At 29.2% G+C, this 26,812-nt stretch overlaps 1 protein-coding gene across 7 annotated transcripts in view; it reads left to right on the forward strand.

Moving 5' to 3' along the window:
- Positions 1–26,812, forward strand: part of LOC111641354 (protein AF-10-like) — a 91,138-nt gene that overhangs the window by 50,647 nt on the left and 13,679 nt on the right. For 6 of the 7 annotated variants that reach the window (XM_023387489.1, XM_023387494.1, XM_023387495.1 and 3 more), the window contains 6 exons: positions 5,335–5,438; positions 9,397–9,490; positions 19,780–20,537; positions 23,075–23,224; positions 23,480–23,539; positions 25,198–25,325. In XM_023387489.1, coding sequence (XP_023243257.1) covers positions 5,335–5,438; positions 9,397–9,490; positions 19,780–20,537; positions 23,075–23,224; positions 23,480–23,539; positions 25,198–25,325 — 1,294 coding nt within the window. The remainder of the gene's footprint in view (positions 1–5,334; positions 5,439–9,396; positions 9,491–19,779; positions 20,538–23,074; positions 23,225–23,479; positions 23,540–25,197; positions 25,326–26,812) is intronic. The other variant, XM_023387490.1, reaches the window with a different exon arrangement.

Consider the following 26,812-nt stretch of genomic DNA (forward strand, 5'->3'; position numbering starts at 1 on the left):
AGGGGCAATCAGTTAATTCTTTCTTTAAATGTATTTTTAATAGATTATTTATCTGACGTACTTAATAAATAAACAAGTTCAATATAATTACCTCTGTTATTAGATTCGATAGATTCCCTATGCCCTCTAAATGCCAATTCTGGCTTTGATAAAAACATATAACATCTATTAATTTAAATATATCTATTAGCCGTAACTATCTCATTATAATTTTCAATATTTATTTTATATTATTTACAAATGTTAATTTCTATTCTGCTTTGATTTCCAAATTGCTTCAATTTTACAAAAGAAATGAAGCGACATTTATGATTTTCATGTCTTTTGCCAGCTTTATTCAATTTATTTAAATCATCAAAGCCATTCTTATTCCACACACTAATTTTATTTTAAAATAGTAGGCAAGGCCAACAAAGCAATTTTTGCATTTTTATGCATCCACAAAGCCATTTTATGTCTTCATAAATTTTATCGTGAAAATGTCGAACAAATTTTTTTGTTGACGTATTTATATTTAATTTAGGCATTGGTCTCTCTCTTTTAATAATGTTTTCTTCTTTCATTATGGTCTTGAGCCAAAACTTTTTTAAAATAAATTTTCAATATCACAATTACATTCTGAATCACTAACCATGATATAAGGACTATAATTAAAAACAAAATAACAACAACTTACTTGGTGAAATAAAATGAGTGGTGGATATACATACCTGGTACAAAACATTCTTCAATTGTATGAATATACTTTTAAAGAAAATTAAATATGGCTTTGTAATGAAACGTACATAAAAATAACATAAAATATTCTTTACTTTTTAAATCTTAACCACTTAGTCAAATAGCTCCCTACAAGTGGAATCAGACACTGTCCTGATAGGTGTGAGGTGTGTACATGCACACGGGCTGCCAAATCCCGAGGGTGTCGAAACCGGTCAAATGTCAAAAGATGCGACAGGGTTCTTGTAAATTTTAAACGTTTCTCACCATAGCTGTAAAAGTCTAAATATGTTAAACTTAATAGATTGTCAGTTGTTTGTTTTCTAATTCGTTTTAAGACCGGGTGTTGTCCACGAAAATTTCCAAAATTTACAACTTTTCGGTCACTCTCATCGAACTGGAAAAATGTCTGTCTTTATTACATCTAATATTTCGAACAAATCGGTTCTCGCTGTACTCGGCTAGAGATGGTTCGGTAAGGCTTTTGTTTAAGTAAAATTTTGGCTCTTTCGTCAGGGTTTTGTGTTCTCAATTCCCTAATCGCTTAATTATTTAACTACTTCTTAAGTAGAAATAAGTCGAAACTAGTTACTTTGTACTCGAATATTTGTAGTCTCGGGAAAAAGTGAAAAGACAAATTTTTATGACAAATGGATACATAAATCGTAAATTTAAGGAAAATAAATTCTATAGCTTTTTCTGTACTTTGTGCATCTCTCTCATTCATTAAATTTAGTTGTAAATGATGCTACCAAAGTAACGGTTAATTTTTTAACATAATACGAGAATTGTACACATTTTTTTCTACATCCCCTTAAAGATGGGACATACGAAATCATAATATCACTGGTTTGACACTGAAATCCATGAGTAATATAAAATTGGAGAGCGGAATAAATATATCAAATATTTTAATGGATTTTTTAACTCTCATCAACTATACAGAACTATCGTAAAAACATACCAGTAAATTCTTATCAGTTGGGTTAAGTTATAAATCTACTCGTTATTCACGTAATCAGCCAGACATCTAGTGGGTGGGTGGCTAACAGCCCGGAGCCAGTCCCGGATAGAATTGGAAGTGTTGGAATGTGTAGCATCAACTGAAGGTTGTAGGCTTCCAATGGTTAAACCGGGTGAGGTTGGTGCTCTGTAAAGCGCGTGCACGAATCTGGCTTTTTGGAATCTGAAAATACAGAGATTCCACTCTGCCACTAATATTTGAATATACAATAGCGATCTTTTTTTTTTTTCACGTGTAGTATAGGAATTTGTAATAAGATACATAATGCGGTTATAATAAAATATTGTGCGATTATTTTCATATAATTAAAATTAATATGTATTTATTTTTTTATAAAATACAAGGAAAGCGGTGCTTCCACCGCTTCTAATGACGGCATGCCATTGGTTCTTCTGGATCTATCACTGGTAGAATCTATAGTTAATCTTACTATGAAGGTTATTCTCACATATCTAGCTTTCATATCTGAACTCCTTCTCAGTTTTTTCAGTTTTATTTTGTAGGATAATTCCTCTAATGTTCTTTTTAATTCTTGCACCTATTCACTATTTAATATTTCTCCTACACTGAAGATGAATTCATAAACCTGAAAAGGTGCATTTTTATTTTAATAGAAGTTCCATTAAAGCAGATGTTTGATTTGTTCATTATAAAATTATTTTTCTAGATTTTTATGCAATATTTTATGACCAGAAATATTATAAATTTATATTATATTTTCTTGATTGTTGTTAGTATATTATTGTATTTTCTATTATTTATAAATTAAAATCTGTCATTACATTAAGATGATATTTTGTTGTAGAAAAAAGACAGCAACATTAAAACAATTCCCGCTTTCAAGCCCATTCCTGCTGATAATGCCACACCAGAACCGAGTCCTGAAAAACACTCTCCGCCACGTCCCGAAGCAAAAGACAAAGGTCGTGGAAGAGGCGAAAGAAAATCAAAATCTCACATGATGTCACCAACTGTCATGCCGTCTGCTGCTGCTGCTCCGCCGCCACCTCCTCCTCCTCCCCCTTCCGAAGTTTCATGTAACAATGAGAATGCAGAGGGATCTTCTGCTATAGGTGAAGTGATATCTATATCACAAAGTGATAATAGCAATGCCAGTAGCTGTAATCTAGAAGTAAATGGTCAATTAAGTAATGATACCACAATTAAATCAGACACTACAGCTGCTGTTAGTAGCACTAGTAGCATTGGTAGTAAATTTACTACAGCAAATTTTACAGAAACTGTTATTACTCATAATGGTAGTCCTGTGTTTGGATCTGATAAGCACAAGAAGAAGAAGTCCATTTCTTCAAATGTTGATAATCAAGGAAAAGCATCACAGTCTCCAGCCACTCAAGTATCTTCATCTTCGTCGACTCCTTCGACAACCACCACCACGTCCAGTCCGACACCGACTTTCAGTAGTATGTATGAAAATTTCATAACAACTGAGTTAGGATCTGGAAACAGAAATAATCATGAAAATCAACAGTCAAATAAACGTTCTCACAATGGTTCAATAGAGAAAGGAGAAAGAAAGAAACATAAGAAAAATAATGCAAGGTACAGATTCAGTAATGCAATTTCGTTTGTTATAATTCTAGATGCATAGTAATATTAATAAAAATATAATTGTTATATAATATAAACATTAGAAATTTTTAATATTGTTTCACTAAGAAAAGGTTTTTAATTTCATAAAATCCAAACAGCTTACTTTCAGTCTGTGTAACCTATAAAGTCTTTAAGATCAGTAAAAAATTATTAGACATTTATACTGTTTAAGAAAAACACCAATTAACAATATAAAGAAATTGCTTTTTGCCCTTGGTATAATTAAATTAATTAACAATGTTATTTCATGTTAATTGTAATTAATCGATTTTAATGTACACCCCTTCTCGTTTTTATTAAATGTACTCCATTGATATCTGGGTGTTTGTCCCTATTATCTACCTCACATTAGTAGATTTTTAATTAACTAATTAACAAGTTTATTTTTGACAAAGAATGTAATAAATATATAAAGAATAAATATATATTAATATATACAACCATATCTCAATATAGCCTCTTCTTAAGTAATGCCATCCTTGTAATCCATTAATATAGTTAAATATTCATGAATGAATTTTTTTAATAAATATTAAACCGTTTGGTATCTCTGAATTATTATGTCTACAATTTTGCATTGAAAACAACATTGTTGTTATCAAATCATGTGACTTTCAATTCTCAAGCTGGTTACTGTATATAATTCTTATTGTTTGAGTTATTTCAATTTAATGTTATGTTTGATTTAGTGCCAGCTTCAAAACTGAACAAATGGTAGTGCTAAATTGAGGTTTGACTGCATTATAATGAAATAAATATGGATACTGTATACTGTTGAACAGCATATACCAGGCATAGACAAAAACATTGCATCAAGATGGCCTCATGCAATGTTTTTGTCACACTCTGGATAACAGTAAAACCTTTTTATTTCAAAACTGAAGGGACCAAAAATCATGACTGAATTATCTGAACTTTTTTCAAATTGAATGTTTTTTGTAATTCCTGAATAAAATTATGACTTTATCTTATATAATTTATCCAATTTGGTTACAAATGCATAAATATTATGAGCTATTAGTAATTTAAACTATTTTGAAAAAATCGTCAGTTGGCATGTACTTATTGAAAACAAAACTGCATGCAAAGGAAGACCTGAAAATTACATATGCAATTAGCTTATGTGCTTCAATAAAAATTATCCACAAATTTCGTCTAGAAGACCAGTGCCTACTTCTATGAAGAATTTACCATCTTGAGTTTGAGATTTCAAAAATGTAATCTGATTAAAACAATCTCTATTAGTGGCAAGATAGAATGCACCTATGTACGCATTCTATACTGAATACACATGTGTATTTAATGGACTTTGGAATTATTGAAATAATAGACTTTTGAGAAAAATGTCCAAATTAATTCAATGCCAAACAGATTTCTTCCATAAAAATAAAAAAATAATTTTGGACAATACAATAGCCACAATTATTTTTTTCAAAAATGTGTAATTTTCGTTAGGCTTAACATCAACAAAAATTCAACATGGCACGACATGCAATGTAGAATGATTTTAGCTCGATAATATTCGGCTTCGGTTGATGTATAACAATAGCCATGATTATTTTTTTCAAAAATGTGTAATTTNACTGTTATGTATACATAATAAGGGAAAGTATTGGAATTATATCAAATTTGATACTAGATTTTTTGCAAATCCCTGAACCCAAACAAGGAGGAAAAAACTCCATGGATGTGATGGTGTAAAGATTAAGAAATGAAGCTTGGTATGGTGCCTTTTGTATAAGAGACATTGATGCTATTAAATTTTAGTGATTAAAGGTCAAGGGGTAGAGGGATCATACTTAATGACAATTTTATTTACTATTGCATTTGCAATTTTTATAAAAATCATTGCTATGTTATATAATGGTAACAGATGTGTGAATTCTTTGTGTAAAAATTTAAATTTTTGTATTTCTAGAAATGCAGAATAATAATTTTAATAATTATAATAATCTAACTATTAAAATTGTTTGTTTCAGAGCTGCTACATTTGTGAAGAGCAAGGAATGGAGAGTAAAGCTACAATTGGTGCCTGCATGCAATGCAATAAATCAGGTTGTAAACAGTATTTTCATGTCACATGGTATGTATTTATGACATCTACAGGCCACAAAAATTATGTAACATCAAGACATATTTTATTCTTTTATTATATAAAGGTTGTTCAGAAAGTAGTATCTATTTATCCATAATCACAAAACAAATTTATTATTATTATTTATTATTCAAAGTTTTTATTTGCCTTAATATTACATACTGATTTAGTCATTTTTTCGACATAAACACTGCCATTGTTTAAGCACTTGTCATGTCTTGTGGCCAATTTTTGAATGTTGTCATTGTAGACTTTTGATGTCAAGTCCTTTAAACACTGTGTGACTTCATCTTTCAATTTGTTGGCATTGGCGAATCACTTTCCTTTTGGAAACTTTTTCAATTTCCTAAACAGGTGATAATCACTGGGAGACAAGTCCAAATTAGGCAGGATGGTGCAGAACATCCCATTTGAAGTATTGAAGCAGGTATATGGTCTCCTAAGGATGCACATCACCACAACATGCCATTCCACTTGTTTTGACTGGCCTTATGCAGCCTATCACATTGTCATAATGCACTCCTGTAATTCAACAATGAATGTCCTTTGGACAAATGTTTTTTGGCATTCAGAAACTGAATGACAAGCGTGCACTTCATATCCTGTGGAATTACTAATTTTTGTTGCCCTTTTAATGATGCACAAGAACTGTATAATGCACTTGATCAAAATGTAAGTTATTTCAAGCAAAGTGTGTAAGTGACAGGATATGTTAACTTTGCCTGCCTGACATCTGTTACTCTCAACACCATCTGTGAGCAAACAGGTATTACTTTCTGGACAACCCTTGTACAATATAAATAATTGTTTGATATACCAAAAATTTATTTTGCCATAATATCTTTCTTCAAAGTTATTTTTTCTTAATTATAATAATAGTAATAAGTACCAAAGATGCAGTTCTCAAACTTGCCAATTTTACATCATTACCTAATTGTTGTGGATAGATTTGTTTTTAGTATATAACAGGGATGGTAAATTTTTGGAATTTTCAAGCCTAAATAGCTATATTGAACTTTTAAAAAGTTTGTTTGTGTTAATGCTTTAGAGCAGGGCTGCCCAATTCATTTTGGAGATGGGCTGTAATTTCAATTACATGTCAGCCGGCAGGCCACCTAGTGAATCATACTTGATTACACTCATGATTCTTCTATAAATGGATAGGTATTTGAATCAAACAAAGCTTTAAGTTGCACATGTTTTAATAATACCTAATAAAAAATACATCAATGAGACCTATGAAGAGGCTTATTAGCTAATAATTTTACAATATTTGGTGACAACAATTTAATTTTAATACACAAAAGTCGACTCAAAACTAATAGAACAAGTGTAATAAACGCGTAGGTTAGGTATTAACAGCGGTGTGGCAGTGACTCAAGTCATAGTTCATTCTGTGTTTGACCAATCAACCAATCACGTGACGGTTGGCATTATTGATAGCACAACATCGTGCATGGTAACAGCCGACCACTACTTTGTGTGGGCAAATTCAAATGCTTTGGCAGGCCTGGGTTTGGGCAGCTTTGCTTTAGAGTTTAAATAACTGGTTTTAAACAAATTGAGTGAATATGATTTAATTAGAATAAATGTAAAAAAAAAGGGATGATTATAAACTGAACTAAATGTAACTCAAATACACTCAAATTTAAATGACAGCAAAAAGGTTTATTCAACTGGAAAAAATTAAGATTTTCAAACATTTTTAACCTGTCCCATGTTCTTCTTGAATATTTGACATGGCCTGTCGACCCTGAATATACTCATTTCTGCATCAGAATGTTTTTGATACTAGATGTTGCTGTGTCATAATTTTTATATTAAAACAAACTTTTGAAATATAATTTTTTTGTTTTTATATTTTTCAATATATTTATTTTGTTTGTGCAAAATAAACTAATTTTTAATAATACAGTAGTCATGATTATTATTTAAAAAAAATTTTTTTTTGTTAGGCTTAACATCAATAAAAATTCAACATGGCAGCCACACATAACAAAAAAATTTCAACATGGGATAGGTTACTAATCTTCATCAGCTTCAACCTGATGAAGATTAGTAACCTATCCCATTCAACATATTAATAGTAACCTATTCCAAAAATTCAACATATGCAATACTACTGGACATAGAACAGAAATAATCTAACACTGAACATGTTTAAATATAAAAATAAAATTTTACAAACATAAAAACTGGCATTTAAAAGTTAAAACATCAGACTATCTTTTTAGAATGCCACATAATATAATAATAATGAGTTTATTTATAGCTTTATTTGAAAAAATAATTAATTTATATGATGTAAGCGTAACGATTTTTATATTGAACATTGTTTAAATGTTTAAAAATTGGAACGCAGCAAAGTTCAAAATTTTGAAATTCTCAAAGGATAGAACTGTTTTTTGTGCATCCATTCCTAATGAGGGCCTCTGAAAGATGGCTGAAAATGTTTGAACATTAAACATTCTTTGTTCTTTATATGCTGGAATTTGCATTTAGGTGTCAAGTAGTTGGTTTAAAATTTTACAATCCACTTCATCACTGTGACATGCACAAAAAAGATAAAAAATAATAATAAAAATGCTCATTGCATTATTAAGCATTCAATATCATGTTTAGGTCCTTGCAGTTGAGTGCAAGGACCTAAACATGATATTGTTTAGGATAATAGGATAAGGATTTTGATATTGAGAGTTCCTTTATATGTTGATTTATAGATTTTGAAGGCCTTGATGTGTCAAAAGTGGTGCTTGTTTCTGATACCAAATTGTCCAAGACATAAGCAGTCTAGGACTTTGAAAGTTATGAATTGAACTACATGTAAAAGCCAGAATAAGAGACTAAAATTAAGATGTAAATTAAAAATACACAGTAAAAGATAAATGAAATTGTATGTTTTATTGCATGTCAGGCATTTTGGCATGTGTGTCATAGATTTGCTATTCTTGGTATATGAGATACCAATAAGTTATAAAATAATTTTAAAATATTAATAAAATCATGGGTATACATTCATATGTGGTTAAATCTAAATTTTGCAGTTTTTCATTAATAATCTATTATATTCATCATTGTTCTATTTGGCACTATAAGCAGATATGTAAAATTCCAAATAGCTTAAGCATACGCATTTCATTGTATAGACAAAAAATATGAAATGCTTATGCTTATTGTCTACCTAAAAGACATATAATGGAATTTAAATATCATAACTGGGTATCTGAAATGACAGGTTTGTTTCATAACCGATCATATCTCTCTCTTGACCAGAATTCATCACTGAAATAGCCATTATTTTGTTTATATTTCTTTATTACCATATTTAACAATTTAATCCATGCACTTTTTCAAAAACTTGTGACTAAAGTTACTGTGCATGATTTTTTGAAACAAATTTTATGATGCAACCCACAAAATCCAGGTGCATCACAATTCTGGAATGTGAAATACTATAGTTACTTTCACTCGTTTAGGAATGAAAATGACTATCTCATGTTCCAGAGAGAAAATAATGCAATTTTTAGAATCTTTTTCAGGAAAAAACACTAATAATGTAATATACTTTTCCTGGAAAAATTATATTATATAAAATAGCAAACTTTTGGTGGACAATTAAAAGTTGGTCAAATTTTCAAATATCTTTTTCTGAAAATCATGGATTTATAGTTAGGTGTATATGGTTCTATACCCATTAAATTTATTTTTGATTTGAGTTTGTTAAGTCTTATCCAATTAGAAGAAACATATCATACAGTTCTGCTGTTAGTGTTTTCAAAGCAACCATACTCCTATGCAAATAAATCTAAAAGAGAATCCATGAGTTACATTTCTGTAGAACTTAGTTATTGAATTAACTATTGTTGCATATGTTTATGATTAAAATTTGTTACAAATATGCAATGTTAACATGATTTAAAATTTCTTTTATCCTATATTTAATTAGTGCTCAAGCTGCCGGACTCCTTTGCGAAGAAGCAGGAAATTATCTTGATAATGTCAAATATTGTGGATATTGCCATTATCATTATCAAAAGTTGGTAGGTTTTATTTTTTTAAATATGAAAAATAAAAGTATAAAACAATTGTAATTATTATATACATTGATCTTTGTGTTTGCTGTAAGAAAATTCAGAGGCACATTGTATCGACTTGTATAGACATCTGGATGGCTGATTATCTAAGATGGCAGCCTACTGCTCTAGGGAACTCTGAGTCAAAAAACCCCAAGAATTTTTCAGAGAGTGGATATATCTGTCTCCAACCCTCATTACCTGGCAGTCCAATTGTGGGCCTGGCTGAAAACATAATGGGCTTGCTAAAAAGGCCTTTTTACTTCCGATAGGACAGAAAAAGTTTTAAGAAATCAATTTCTATACAATTATTTTTATAATTTTAAATGCATATAAGTTAATATAACATATAAGTTGATCACAAAATCTTTGGTTCAGAATTCTGGTTTAGGTTTATACTCATCATATAAGTCAACTCCTAAACTTATGGTAGATTATTTACTGGTCAGCTAGAACTGAAGGTTATGTAGATAAATTATTTCTATCAATCATATGACAGATATTTTTTAGGAGTAAAAAATTGATTTAAAAGTTACTTTAAGAAAAACTTATATGCATCAAATAAAAGTGTGAGCATTTCTACATCATTATAAATCTAAATTATATCTACAAGTCAATCATTAATTCAATTTTTATTCATATTTTTCAATTGTTCTGGATAGTTAAATTGTTTAATTCCCATATTTTTCAGATCATTACTTCTGTATAAATATATTAATTTTAGATAATTTAATAGCTTTAAAGAATTCATAAATTTTTGTTATTATTAGTTCAAGAACAAATTTGACAATATTCAAAATTTTTTGTTGTTGCTCAAACACTATTAAGTGTGACAAATTTAAACACTTGGCATTTTTTCATCTTTATTTAGCTGATACGCATATTATATTACATGTTTTGGGCTCGTTCTGCCCCTCATCAGCTAACTTTATATTGTTTACAAACTTGACAGGTACACACACACACACATATATATATAAGTAATCCAATAAAATAAAAAAATATATTCAAAATTATTAGTTTAAAAATTTTATGCATACTTAAACAAGATATTATAATTTAAAACAATATTAACTAAAAGTTGTATTACTTTAAAAGTAAGGATTATTTGTAAATTATTCCCATGGATAGATTTCAGGAGCAGATCCCCAGGGCTACAGAGCTTATGTTCTCTCCATCTACACAAAAAAAGTTAATTTATTTGTTTAAACTTCAAAATTTGTTTTTAAAAACATTTATGATTGCAATATGGTTTAGCAGAATGGCCACAATACAATCATCCTGCATGTGTTAATAAAAGGTATTTATACTTATTCAAATTTTAAATTTTGAGTTAGCCTTCTTTGGGTTCTTCTCAGGGGCATGCCGTGACATTTGATGATAGGGAAGCTGTGTTTCTATAAGAAGCTAACTTCCAGGGGCAATCAGTTAATTCTTTTTTTAAATGTATTTTTAATAGATTATTTATCTGACGTACTTAATAAATAAACAAGTTCAATATAATTACCTCTGTTATTAGTTTCAATAGTTTNTTTAACATTTTTTTCGAGAAATTCAATAAAATTAACAGAGATCTTTCTCTAATGATAGTACATACCTCATAACAAAAAGTAGTAAAGCCCGATAAAAATATACAAAATCATAATTACACAACGTCACATAAAAAAACTCGAGGAGAAACTAAAACAATTGCAGACCAACTGCTACATGCTGCAACTTTACATGGAAACGCACAGTAAAACATTCAGCGATAATTTTTGGTCGTTTGGTTGGCCTTTGAGGATTGTGGCTTTGTTCCTTTGTTTGGCTTGGTATGCTTAATGCTTCACTTATCTTATCTCTTCTTTTATGGCTTGGTTGGCCTTGGCTTGGTATGCATGTCTACAAGATGACTACCACAGCCCTTGATTACCACTCCATCTCGTACGGCGCGCATGCTCAGTGCGCACCGTTCGACACAGTACGTATAACATCAATACGTGGGACAAATAGGCGCTTTTTAGTAAAACTGGCGAATTACCGCGAAGAGGGCGCCATCTACCTGAGTAAAAAACTTGCGTCTTCACACTTTACATACATTACGCATTACCGTGAAAGAAAGAGCGAACAGCATGAAATTGCAATTAAACAGTGAGTGACAGCGCTTCACTCTTTATATGTACACTGTATGGTATGCAGCATGCAGGCATAATGCATCTCATAAAAATTTGGCGACCCCCAAAACACTTCTGGCGACCCTCACAGGGGTCGCGACCCCTAGTTTGCGCACCATGGATTTAAGCTATTTCGAAAAACTGTCAGTTGGCGTGTACTTAATGAAAACAAAACTATATTCGAAGGGAGACCTAAAAATAACATACGAAAGAAACTTAAGTGCTTCAATAAGAATTAACCGCGAATTTCGTCTTGAGCAGCGTTTCTCAACCTATTTTTGGGCCGCGGACCGGAGATTTTTTAACAAGAACTTATACTAGATATTAAAGTATTACTACAGACGTAAATTGTAAAATTATTTTTATCATTTACTTACAATAATATTTAAATGTAAATATAAGTAATTATTACTGTATAGTTATTTTATATAAATAAATCTTTGACAAAAATCACAGAAAAGCATAATAAAATCACAAAAATATTGCACAGGACAATAAAAAAATCAGTCTTATGATTACTAAAAAGTTAAATTAATACAAGTTACTAAAAGTTTAATTTTTATTGTTGTTTTTAATTATAATTATTAATAAATAACAAACCCTTGACAAAAATTACAACAAAAATCGTAAAAAATATTTAAAAAAATCACAAATTTATCGCATATAGGTACACAACAAAAACATCAATCCTATGATTACTAAAAATTATAAATTTAAAATTTTTGTTTATTTGGTATACATTGCTAATGAGGAGATTGCTGTTGCTCTTCTTCAATTAACTTTTTAATTGTTGATTCTAAATTAGTCAAGCTGAGTCGAAGCAGTGAAATAATTGAAAGTCGATTTCTAAATTTATTTTTTATTACTATCATAGTTGAAAATCCCACTTCACATAAATATGTTGTTGCGAAGAGGACTAACATTTTCATTGCTTTCTCGTATAGAGATGGATATTCATTTTTCGTTTTGATCCAAAATTTTTCTATAAACATTGTTGAAAATCTAGTTTTTAACATATCTGAATTAATCTGAAAGATGGATTCATATTTTCTGTTAATTAAATCTAATTTACTACTGTGATATATTATGAAAAGGTTTGTTATCGACAAATTCCTTTCACGTGTGGATTTTTTCAGATGGAAAATATTTTTCGAAACTATTATTTAAAGATTGTAAGAGTTGTTCAATGATTATACAGTATTTAATTTTGATAAATTTATATTTTGCTGCGAAGTAACAAACTCAGAATAATTATTAAATATATCAATATTATGATGTTTTACCTTATCCAACAAAACATTAATTTTTTAAAAAATCCATCTATTTTATTAAATAAATTGAACGCATTCATCGCAGTTTCTTGTAAACTTAACTAAACTTAATTAAATGAGGTTTAGCTGAATCTATAAAAATTATTAATTTTATATAAAAAATAGCAGTTTAAACAATAGATTATTTGCAATATTTTGTAGGGAAGTTGGTGCGGAATATGAACAATTATTGCTGCATACAAAAGTTAGATGGCTCTCCCGAAGTAAGATTTCAACGAGGCTTTCTGAATTAAGGACAGAAGTAAAAACGTTTTTGATGTTTAGATCAAAAATGAATGAAAATATAACACTTAAATATGCTAGTTTTGCAACCCATTCTACATTAGACAAGTGAATTCTTAAAGGACCTTTTTTCCTACTAAAAATGTTTTTACTTCTGTCCTTAATTCAGAAAGCCTCGTTGAAATCTTACTTCGGGAGAGCCATCTAACTTTTGTATGCAGCAATAATTGTTCATATTCCGCACCAACTTCCCTACAAAATATTGCAAATAATCTATTGTTTAAACTGCTATTTTTTATATAAAATTAATAATTTTTATAGATTCAGCTAAAACCTCATTTAAATCTGTGGATAAACTTTTCGCTGCTAAATGTCTGTGAATTATACAGGGGTAATCAGTAAATCAAAATTAGCTATTTGCTGAATTCTTTTAGAAACACCACAATGTATGCCAGCCATACAAACTGCCCCATCGGTACAAACATACACCTACGCAGTTTTTTCATTCTAAAGAGTGTTTAATAAAATCAGAATTAAGTGCGTTAAAAATCTCATCACTTGTGTATGAATTCAATTCCACACAACAGAAGAATTCTTCTTTCATTTCTTCCAAAATTAAATCAATATATCTGACGTAGCAAATTAATATGGCTTTTTGAGAAATATCGCATGATTTATCAATTTGTATTGCAAAAGTTTTTATTCCTTTATTTTGTGTGGTAACTGATGTTCTATATTTTCTGAAGATTTTTCAATTCTTCTTATACTATCGTTAGATATGGGAATAGATTTAATTTTATCAACAGCCGAGGATCCAAACATCTCTGAACAAACTTCTATTAAAACTGGTTTTATTATATTTTCCCCAGTGGTAAATGATTTTTTGGCTTTAGCAAATCGAAGTGCAACTAGATATGAGCATTTTATTAATTAATTACTTATTCTGAACAAAGTTTTGTTTATATAATTTTATCTATAATACTAATTCTTGTTTTTTACACTCAAAATATTCATACGATTTATTTTCTAGCTCGGAATTTTTAGACTTCAAATGTCGTAACATTTTCAATGGTTTCATAGCATTATTTACTAATACTTCATGGCAAATGATACACATCGGACATACATCTTCTTCCATAGATGTGGGCGAAAGAATAAAACCATATTTTAAATATTCATTGTTGTAGTGCCTGATAAAATGTCATTTCTTTTCTTCTGGTGGATCCTTCCCAAGTTTTGTTTCACTGTAATTTTTCTGAGACTTTAAACTGGTATTCAAAAAAATGAGAGAGCGTGCCTTGTTGACGGTTCATGTTATTAAAAGCTAAAAATTTTTTTTTATTAATGCCTATAAAAGTAATAAAAATTATAAATAAACTTATCTTTATATTTGAAAAATCCAGTTAAAGATATTGTAACGAACGTCTAGTAATAAATGGCATCACACCATTGCGAGATATAAAAAAGTGACGTATGTATCAATAATTTCCCAAACACAACAATTTGTCTTCAGTGCCTAAACATAAATTACTTAAATTTAAAATTCGTATAAAATATCTTTTTTCATAATTTAAGAAATGGAAATTTTATAATTATCGTTAATTTTTGAATAAAAAAGGTTTTAACGCAGAGCGGTAAAAATTCTCCGGGGACTAGTCAAGATTCTCCGTGGACTGGTGCCAGTCCGACGGACCGGCAGTTGAGAAACGTTGGTCTAGAGCAGTGTTTCTTAACCTTCTTGAATACGCGACCCCTCTAAAAGTTAAAAAGTTCTGGCGACCCCCCACGGCCATATTAAAACTATGTCAATGATTTTAAAAACTACGTATTTAATTTTCTTTTTGTTGAAATTTAATTATCGGTAAAAAACTAATTGTACTGTAAAATAAACAGGCACAGCCTTCTTACTGAAATTGTAGTTTTTTTTATTGTAGTGTAGGACCTACAAATACTTATTTTTTTCTTTTACCCGCGACCACCGTGTATGGCTTTACGACCCTCCTGGGGGTCGCGTCTCATAAATTGAAAAACACTGGTCTAGAGGACCAATGCGTAATTCTACGAAAAATTTACCGATTTGAGTTTGAGATTACGAAAATCATGTGATCCGATGGAAAAAGCTCTATTAAATTAAAGGCTAAAGCTACAGTAGGCCTACGCATTTTATCGTGAATACACACGTGTATTTAATGGACTGTTAAATTATTGAAACAATTGTTTTTGCGAGAAGTGTTCAAAATAATTAAATACCAAACAGATTTCTTCCATAAAAATAAAAAAAGTAATAAAAAATTTCTCTTCATTGACAATGTGTACAATGTCCGAATGACTTGAATGGACATCCAATAAATCAACAATGTGTAATTGGTAAAACCGAAAATGAAACTGCTACTTAAACATGGAGACTTTCCTTATAAACACATAATATGATGGAAGATTTTGAATTAAACAATATTTTTGCAGGTCACTGAATTAGATAATGACTTCTAATTTCATTGTTTGCTTATTTCGAATTATTTGAACTAAAATATATGCAAAATCTTATTCTCTTGGCCAGGGACTATGAATTATCCGATACTGAAATAACGAGGTTTTACTGTATATGCTACTTCAATGTAAAACAGTTACCATTCTCTGGAAAACTGATCATTTCTTATTTTACACATACAATTATTCAATAATCACAAGATATTTATTATATGTTTTGGAAAACATGAGTTAAGAAACTTTGTACAGTGCTCCAGAAAATGCTTCACATAAAAATTGGTAACACTAAAGTTCTGAGATGAATACACCTAGTTTATTTTTAGTAACTTCAATTATTATTCATTTATGTTATACTTGAACTTTTAGCCACTTCATTTATTTTAATTCTTAGTTATTTAAATTTCAAGTTTATTGAAAATATCTGAATTTTGTTGTTCAAATTCCTACAGAGAGACTATAAAAATAAAATCATTTGACACAAGGATGAAATTCAATTTCTTTATAAGTTGCTGTAATTGATGCATCATTGTTGAAGAATACATACTAGACACATGTTTGTTATTATCTATAACAAAGCAGCACCAATGATCCTCATTAGTTAAATTAACATTTAATTAACATGTTTACCTTTATACCTTTGTTTGATCTTGGGATGGAACATGTATATTCAAAAATGTGGCCACTCGTTGATTAGCCTTGATAGCTTGATAAAGGATTATTTGGTATTTGATGCACAAATAGTTTTTTTTTTTTTTGTTATCGCTACAAGACATTATAAAATTTTGTTGCTTTATCTGTTGCATTTGTTATGTCAATTTTCAGATTTTATAATTAGAAATTGCAAAAATTTTTAAGGTCTAATTGAGTTCTTTTCTTTTCATAGATCAAAGACAAAGAATGCAAAAAATATAACAATAAGTAGTGGCGATGCATCTCCTGGTAGTCCGGCTTCTTTGATATCTGTATCGTCTAATACCAAAATCAAGAAGCGTCGTCATGAGAAACAACCTTCTCCAGCATCCACTGTCTCTTTGTAAGTCTTAATATTTATATGATTTTCAGAATTACCAGAAAGAATTTGGTCCTAAATGTTTTTGATTTAATTATTTTTTAATTTATTTTTATTATTTTAATTTACAATTATATTTTATTATCTATCCCTTAATGGAAATATAAAATTTTTAGTTAATATTGTTAATTTTATTTAAAATTGTATGCTTATTTTAATTTGGTCTGTTTATTATTTTAAAAAAGCATGCATTTGCTATTCCTCTATTTGTATATGTAGGACTGATATAAATACCCCGTGCACAAGTTCAGTTACAGATATTGATCATACATATTATCGGTGAGTTTCTAAATGTGGTATTTTTGGTATCATTTAAATATATTTTAATAATTTTATGTATGCAAACTCTAATTTCTATATTTTGTTATGTACTGTATGTAACTCTAATTTCTTGTTACTTACTTTATTTTAGGCATTGTTATTTATGTTTATTGCTTTAATAGAGAGAGCCACATAGAGAAATATATTTTATTATATTGATATAATGTTTATTGCTTTGATTACATATTACTTTATTGCTTTGATATATTTAATCAAAGCAATAACGTAACATTTAAAATGTGCATATTTACAGCTTATGATGAAGAATCAGTTTTAAGTTAACCAATAACAATTTTTATTTAAATGTTAATTAATTTCCAACTCTTACTTCATTATATATATATATATATATACACTGCTGGTCAAGTTAAAATGCAACACCATGTAGACCTCCTCTAGATATTGCAGGTCTTGCATTTTACTTGACCAGCAGTGTATTTTAATGAAGAATCACTAAGCACAATTGATAACATAATAGTTTATGATCCATGATAATATAATAATTCATGATCCATAGTTTTTCTTGCTATACCAGCTGTTGTGGCTTTCTTAAAAGTTACAAAAGCATTGATTTTTCTGGCTTCATTTTCTGATGCTGTAGCAAAAGCTAAAGGCTCAATGGAAAACTTTCTTGCAGCAACATTTACTGATTGTTGGAACCTGCTGATAGAGGGACCAAAATTATTTTGTGATTTAAAAAATAACAGAAATAATTNTAAAATAAATTTTCAATATCGCAATAACATTCTGAATCGCTAGCCACGATATAAGGGCTAAAATTAAAAATAAAATTATAAAAACTACTCGGTGAAATAAAATGTGTGGTGGATATACATACCTGGTACAAAACATTCTTCAATTGTATGAATATACTTTTAAAGAAAATTAAATATGGCTTTGTAATGAAACGTACATAAAAATAACATAAAATATTCTTTACTTTTTAAATCTTAACCACTTAGTCAAATAGCTCCCTACAAGTGGAATCAGACACTGTCCTGATAGGTGTGAGGTGTGTACATGCACACGGGCTGCCAAATCCCGAGGGTGTCGAAACCGGTCAAATGTCAAAAGATGCGACAGGGTTCTTGTAAATTTTAAACGTTTCTCACCATAGCTGTAAAAGTCTAAATATGTTAAACTTAATAGATTGTCAGTTGTTTGTTTTCTAATTCGTTTTAAGACCGGGTGTTGTCCACGAAAATTTCCAAAATTTACAACTTTTCGGTCACTCTCATCGAACTGGAAAAATGTCTGTCTTTATTACATCTAATATTTCGAACAAATCGGTTCTCGCTGTACTCGGCTAGAGATGGTTCGGTAAGGCTTTTGTTTAAGTAAAATTTTGGCTCTTTCGTCAGGGTTTTGTGTTCTCAATTCCCTAATCGCTTAATTATTTAACTACTTCTTAAGTAGAAATAAGTCGAAACTAGTTACTTTGTACTCGAATATTTGTAGTCTCGGGAAAAAGTGAAAAGACAAATTTTTATGACAAATGGATACATAAATCGTAAATTTAAGGAAAATAAATTCTATAGCTTTTTCTGTACTTTGTGCATCTCTCTCATTCATTAAATTTAGTTGTAAATGATGCTACCAAAGTAACGGTTAATTTTTTAACATAATACGAGAATTGTACACATTTTTTTCTACATCCCCTTAAAGATGGGACATACGAAATCATAATATCACTGGTTTGACACTGAAATCCATGAGTAATATAAAATTGGAGAGCGGAATAAATATATCAAATATTTTAATGGATTTTTTAACTCTCATCAACTATACAGAACTATCGTAAAAACATACCAGTAAATTCTTATCAGTTGGGTTAAGTTATAAATCTACTCGTTATTCACGTAATCAGCCAGACATCTAGTGGGTGGGTGGCTAACAGCCCGGAGCCAGTCCCGGATAGAATTGGAAGTGTTGGAATGTGTAGCATCAACTGAAGGTTGTAGGCTTCCAATGGTTAAACCGGGTGAGGTTGGTGCTCTGTAAAGCGCGTGCACGAATCTGGCTTTTTGGAATCTGACAATACAGAGATTCCACTCTGCCACTAATATTTGAATATACAATAGCGATCTTTTTTTTTTTCACGTGTAGTATAGGAATTTGTAATAAGATACATAATGCGGTTATAATAAAATATTGTGCGATTATTTTCATATAATTAAAATTAATATGTATTTATTTTTTTATAAAATACAAGGAAAGCGGTGCTTCCACCGCTTCTAATGACGGCATGCCATTGGTTCTTCTGGATCTATCACTGGTAGAATCTATAGTTAATCTTACTATGAAGGTTATTCTCACATATCTAGCTTTCATATCTGAACTCCTTCTCAGTTTTTTCAGTTTTATTTTGTAGGATAATTCCTCTAATGTTCTTTTTAATTCTTGCACCTATTCACTATTTAATATTTCTCCTACACTGAAGATGAATTCATAAACCTGAAAAGGTGCATTTTTATTTTAATAGAAGTTCCATTAAAGCAGATGTTTGATTTGTTCATTATAAAATTATTTTTCTAGATTTTTATGCAATATTTTATGACCAGAAATATTATAAATTTATATTATATTTTCTTGATTGTTGTTAGTATATTATTGTATTTTCTATTATTTATAAATTAAAATCTGTCATTACATTAAGATGATATTTTGTTGTAGAAAAAAGACAGCAACATTAAAACAATTCCCGCTTTCAAGCCCATTCCTGCTGATAATGCCACACCAGAACCGAGTCCTGAAAAACACTCTCCGCCACGTCCCGAAGCAAAAGACAAAGGTCGTGGAAGAGGCGAAAGAAAATCAAAATCTCACATGATGTCACCAACTGTCATGCCGTCTGCTGCTGCTGCTCCGCCGCCACCTCCTCCTCCTCCCCCTTCCGAAGTTTCATGTAACAATGAGAATGCAGAGGGATCTTCTGCTATAGGTGAAGTGATATCTATATCACAAAGTGATAATAGCAATGCCAGTAGCTGTAATCTAGAAGTAAATGGTCAATTAAGTAATGATACCACAATTAAATCAGACACTACAGCTGCTGTTAGTAGCACTAGTAGCATTGGTAGTAAATTTACTACAGCAAATTTTACAGAAACTGTTATTACTCATAATGGTAGTCCTGTGTTTGGATCTGATAAGCACAAGAAGAAGAAGTCCATTTCTTCAAATGTTGATAATCAAGGAAAAGCATCACAGTCTCCAGCCACTCAAGTATCTTCATCTTCGTCGACTCCTTCGACAACCACCACCACGTCCAGTCCGACACCGACTTTCAGTAGTATGTATGAAAATTTCATAACAACTGAGTTAGGATCTGGAAACAGAAATAATCATGAAAATCAACAGTCAAATAAACGTTCTCACAATGGTTCAATAGAGAAAGGAGAAAGAAAGAAACATAAGAAAAATAATGCAAGGTACAGATTCAGTAATGCAATTTCGTTTGTTATAATTCTAGATGCATAGTAATATTAATAAAAATATAATTGTTATATAATATAAACATTAGAAATTTTTAATATTGTTTCACTAAGAAAAGGTTTTTAATTTCATAAAATCCAAACAGCTTACTTTCAGTCTGTGTAACCTATAAAGTCTTTAAGATCAGTAAAAAATTATTAGACATTTATACTGTTTAAGAAAAACACCAATTAACAATATAAAGAAATTGCTTTTTGCCCTTGGTATAATTAAATTAATTAACAATGTTATTTCATGTTAATTGCTAATTAATCAATTTTAATGTACACCCCTTCTCGTTTTTATTAAATGTACTCCATTGATATCTGGGTGTTTGTCCCTATTATCTACCTCACATTAGTAGATTTTTAATTAACTAATTAACAAGTTTATTTTTGACAAAGAATGTAATAAATATATAAAGAATAAATATATATTAATATATACAACCATATCTCAATATAGCCTCTTCTTAAGTAATGCCATCCTTGTAATCCATTAATATAGTTAAATATTCATGAATGAATTTTTTTAATAAATATTAAACCGTTTGGTATCTCTGAATTATTATGTCTACAATTTTGCATTGAAAACAACATTGTTGTTATCAAATCATGTGACTTTCAATTCTCAAGCTGGTTACTGTATATAATTCTTATTGTTTGAGTTATTTCAGTTTAATGTTATGTTTGATTTAGTGCCAGCTTCAAAACTGAACAAATGGTAGTGCTAAATTGAGGTTTGACTGCATTATAATGAAATAAATATGGATACTGTATACTGTTGAACAGCATATACCAGGCATAGACAAAAACATTGCATCAAGATGGCCTCATGCAATGTTTTTGTCACACTCTGGATAACAGTAAAACCTTTTTATTTCAAAACTGAAGGGACCAAAAATCATGACTGAATTATCTGAACTTTTTTCAAATTGAATGTTTTTTGTAATTCCTGAATAAAATTATGACTTTATCTTATATAATTTATCCAATTTGGTTACAAATGCATAAATATTATGAGCTATTAGTAATTTAAACTATTTTGAAAAAATCGTCAGTTGGCATGTACTTATTGAAAACAAAACTGCATGCAAAGGAAGACCTGAAAATTACATATGCAATTAGCTTATGTGCTTCAATAAAAATTATCCACAAATTTCGTCTAGAAGACCAGTGCCTACTTCTATGAAGAATTTACCATCTTGAGTTTGAGATTTCAAAAATGTAATCTGATTAAAACAATCTCTATTAGTGGCAAGATAGAATGCACCTATGTACGCATTCTATACTGAATACACATGTGTATTTAATGGACTTTGGAATTATTGAAACAACAGATTTTTGCAAAAAAATATTTAAAATAATTAAATACCAAACAGATTTCTTCCATAAAAATAAAAAAAGTAATAAAAAATTTCTCTTCATTGACAATGTGTACAATGTCCGAATGACTTGAATGGACATCCAATAAATCAACAATGTGTAATTGGTAAAACCGAAAATGAAACTGCTACTTAAACATGGAGACTTTCCTTATAAACACATAATATGATGGAAGATTTTGAATTAAACAATATTTTTGCAGGTCACTGAATTAGATAATGACTTCTAATTTCATTGTTTGCTTATTTCGAATTATTTGAACTAAAATATATGCAAAATCTTATTCTCTTGGCCAGGGACTATGAATTATCCGATACTGAAATAACGAGGTTTTACTGTATATGCTACTTCAATGTAAAACAGTTACCATTCTCTGGAAAACTGATCATTTCTTATTTTACACATACAATTATTCAATAATCACAAGATATTTATTATATGTTTTGGAAAACATGAGTTAAGAAACTTTGTACAGTGCTCCAGAAAATGCTTCACATAAAAATTGGTAACACTAAAGTTCTGAGATGAATACACCTAGTTTATTTTTAGTAACTTCAATTATTATTCATTTATGTTATACTTGAACTTTTAGCCACTTCATTTATTTTAATTCTTAGTTATTTAAATTTCAAGTTTATTGAAAATATCTGAATTTTGTTGTTCAAATTCCTACAGAGAGACTATAAAAATAAAATCATTTGACACAAGGATGAAATTCAATTTCTTTATAAGTTGCTGTAATTGATGCATCATTGTTGAAGAATACATACTAGACACATGTTTGTTATTATCTATAACAAAGCAGCACCAATGATCCTCATTAGTTAAATTAACATTTAATTAACATGTTTACCTTTATACCTTTGTTTGATCTTGGGATGGAACATGTATATTCAAAAATGTGGCCACTCGTTGATTAGCCTTGATAGCTTGATAAAGGATTATTTGGTATTTGATGCACAAATAGTTTTTTTTTTTTTTGTTATCGCTACAAGACATTATAAAATTTTGTTGCTTTATCTGTTGCATTTGTTATGTCAATTTTCAGATTTTATAATTAGAAATTGCAAAAATTTTTAAGGTCTAATTGAGTTCTTTTCTTTTCATAGATCAAAGACAAAGAATGCAAAAAATATAACAATAAGTAGTGGCGATGCATCTCCTGGTAGTCCGGCTTCTTTGATATCTGTATCGTCTAATACCAAAATCAAGAAGCGTCGTCATGAGAAACAACCTTCTCCAGCATCCACTGTCTCTTTGTAAGTCTTAATATTTATATGATTTTCAGAATTACCAGAAAGAATTTGGTCCTAAATGTTTTTGATTTAATTATTTTTTAATTTATTTTTATTATTTTAATTTACAATTATATTTTATTATCTATCCCTTAATGGAAATATAAAATTTTTAGTTAATATTGTTAATTTTATTTAAAATTGTATGCTTATTTTAATTTGGTCTGTTTATTATTTTAAAAAAGCATGCATTTGCTATTCCTCTATTTGTATATGTAGGACTGATATAAATACCCCGTGCACAAGTTCAGTTACAGATATTGATCATACATATTATCGGTGAGTTTCTAAATGTGGTATTTTTGGTATCATTTAAATATATTTTAATAATTTTATGTATGCAAACTCTAATTTCTATATTTTGTTATGTACTGTATGTAACTCTAATTTCTTGTTACTTACTTTATTTTAGGCATTGTTATTTATGTTTATTGCTTTAATAGAGAGAGCCACATAGAGAAATATATTTTATTATATTGATATAATGTTTATTGCTTTGATTACATATTACTTTATTGCTTTGATATATTTAATCAAAGCAATAACGTAACATTTAAAATGTGCATATTTACAGCTTATGATGAAGAATCAGTTTTAAGTTAACCAATAACAATTTTTATTTAAATGTTAATTAATTTCCAACTCTTACTTCATTATATATATATATATATATACACTGCTGGTCAAGTTAAAATGCAACACCATGTAGACCTCCTCTAGATATTGCAGGTCTTGCATTTTACTTGACCAGCAGTGTATTTTAATGAAGAATCACTAAGCACAATTGATAACATAATAGTTTATGATCCATGATAATATAATAATTCATGATCCATAGTTTTTCTTGCTATACCAGCTGTTGTGGCTTTCTTAAAAGTTACAAAAGCATTGATTTTTCTGGCTTCATTTTCTGATGCTGTAGCAAAAGCTAAAGGCTCAATGGAAAACTTTCTTGCAGCAACATTTACTGATTGTTGGAACCTGCTGATAGAGGGACCAAAATTATTTTGTGATTTAAAAAATAACAGAAATAATTCCTCAAAAAAAAAAATGATGATGCCAACCAGTCCAACAAAGATGAAATAAGGATGAATTATTGTCATAATGTGTGTTTACATTTCATAGCTTTTGTAGAATCTACTCCTATGAAAGCAAGAAAAGCTTTCCATCACAAATACCCTTAATTAAACATAAATATAAATTGCCAATGTAAATTGTTCAGCAATACAAATTGCTGAACAATTTGTATTGTTGAAGTTTTCTGTACCAAGAATTTATATAGTATACAAGAATTAAAATTTAGTCAAGTAGCTCTTAATTCTCATACAATGCTATCAATCTACTCAATTATATACAGTTTAATAATTTACAATACAGTATCTATTCTGTAAGTTTAATGTGCTAAAATGTTAGTTAGTATATAAAAGGAATTAATCTTGAAGTTTATAAATTTATATAATCCAAATATTATAAGTTTTACTTTAAGTTTGACATTTAATGTTTGTCACATCATCTACATTTTCTAAACAAAAAAAAAATGTACATAATTGTCTATATTGTTCTTCATTTTATAAAGAATTTCTTATATTTCTCTGTGACTCTCTATAAAAATGCTTAATATTTTTGTTGCATTTGTGTAACATTAAAAACAGTAAAAAGTCTTTTGTAATGATAAAAGTCAGGATGCAATGCTTACTTCTTATAATGAATTAGAATGGGCTGTAATTCAAACAACTGTTGATATTATGCTTAATCATATATCTAATATAAAATATTCCTATGATTCACAAATGAATTTATGATTCTATAATTTTAATAAACTAAATGAATATTATCTATTTCTAGAAAACGTACTATATCATTAAAGATGAATAAATATATAAGGGATTCTACAAAATCAAATTATATTAAAATGTATTTAAAATAATTGTTCACAGGGTACCTGTAAATCAAATAAATTTGACTAGTTTACAAAATGGAAACAATTCACCTCAGAATAATGAACCAAGTGGAAAAACAAATGGCCCACCCATTTTAAATGTTTCTTCTGAACAAGGATTTACAGGTAAATCAACTTTATTTCAATCTGTATGTGAATGATATTATAGGTGATCCTCAACTTTCATACTACTAGCTTTTTTTATACATAATATTTTTATATCTTTAACCTTTCATTTTGATATTTTCATACATTCATATTTGGATTTTCATACACTTACAGTAAATAAAAATTTTGAGCTATAATGCAATGTTACTTATTGTACTAAATTTTGACTATTATGCAATATGCATTTTTTGCTAGTTTCGGTTTTGATAACAGCAAAATTAAGTTAAATTACAAAAATGAGTTTTTTTTGTCTGTTTTCTGTTTAATCTACAGTTTTAATGTTTAAATATTATTTTATGCATTGTAACATATACAAAAAAAGTTAAATGCTTTTTTACCTTAAGAGATTTTATGATTTTCTTTCTCTGTTTTCTTGAAATGGAACTACTATATAATAACATGCAACTTTGTTGTTTGACTTTTAACTGTCATGCTCATTTTAGAAATGTATTTTGTTCAAAAATCAAAGACTATCTATATTTCACTACGTTATATACCATACTTATTGTGATCACATCTGGGACCAAGAATAAGTGATCATAACAACTGATCATTATAATAACAAAAAAAAAACAAAAAGAGTAGAAAATGAAACACTGTATAGTATTAAGCAATAACATTTATTTTTGATTGTTTACAGTCTATAGGTAATAAATCATCAATAAAGCATTTCTAACAAATATTGCATTATAAAATCATCTGATCAACATCATAAAACTTGCAGTACTTGCTGCATTCTGGCAGTTGTTGGAAGATTAGTTATGTTGACCTCCTTTTTACTATCTTTGGCCACTTCAGTATTGTGCATTTGAAGTCACTTCTTTCATTACAATAGAACAGATTTCTTTTACAAGAATTTTTAGGTCTTCAGTAAGGATTCTTTTATCAGTTTTCATCTACACATTGAAATTTGACACTGACATAATTGGAACTTAAATTGACATTATTTTCCACTACTGTCTCTTCAGCTTCACCTTTCTTTGCAGGTTTAGTAAATCCCCTGGACTTAAAACATGGTTGATCTTGACAATCATGGTTGATGTAGAAGACATTAAGACAACCATAATGAATTCCAACAAATGTTTAATGTAAATTGATGAACATTTTCAACCTTGTTAATAGGCCTGCTTTAGGTTATAAATCTTAAACTTACTGAATTTGACATTTTCTTTGTTAGATATTTGAACATTAAATTAAAATTCTAATAATCAAACATTGAATTCAGTAGGTTAAGATTTATGACCTGAAGCAGGCCTATTAACAAGGCCAAAAATGTTCAGTTTTCATTAAACATTTTCTGGAATTTATTATGATTGTCTCTGTGTTTTCTAGATATATTTTCCAGTTTTTGAGTAATTTTCAGTCATGGTTGATGTAATGTGGTTCTGGCTCTGTTTAAGAGGGTAAAGAGCATCTAGAAGACTGATCTTTATTAAAGCTCTCCT

Source organism: Centruroides sculpturatus, unplaced genomic scaffold (assembly GCF_000671375.1).
Source record: "Centruroides sculpturatus isolate CEXI.00-Female unplaced genomic scaffold, Cexi_2.0 scaffold1419, whole genome shotgun sequence".
NCBI lineage: Eukaryota > Metazoa > Arthropoda > Arachnida > Scorpiones > Buthidae > Centruroides > Centruroides sculpturatus.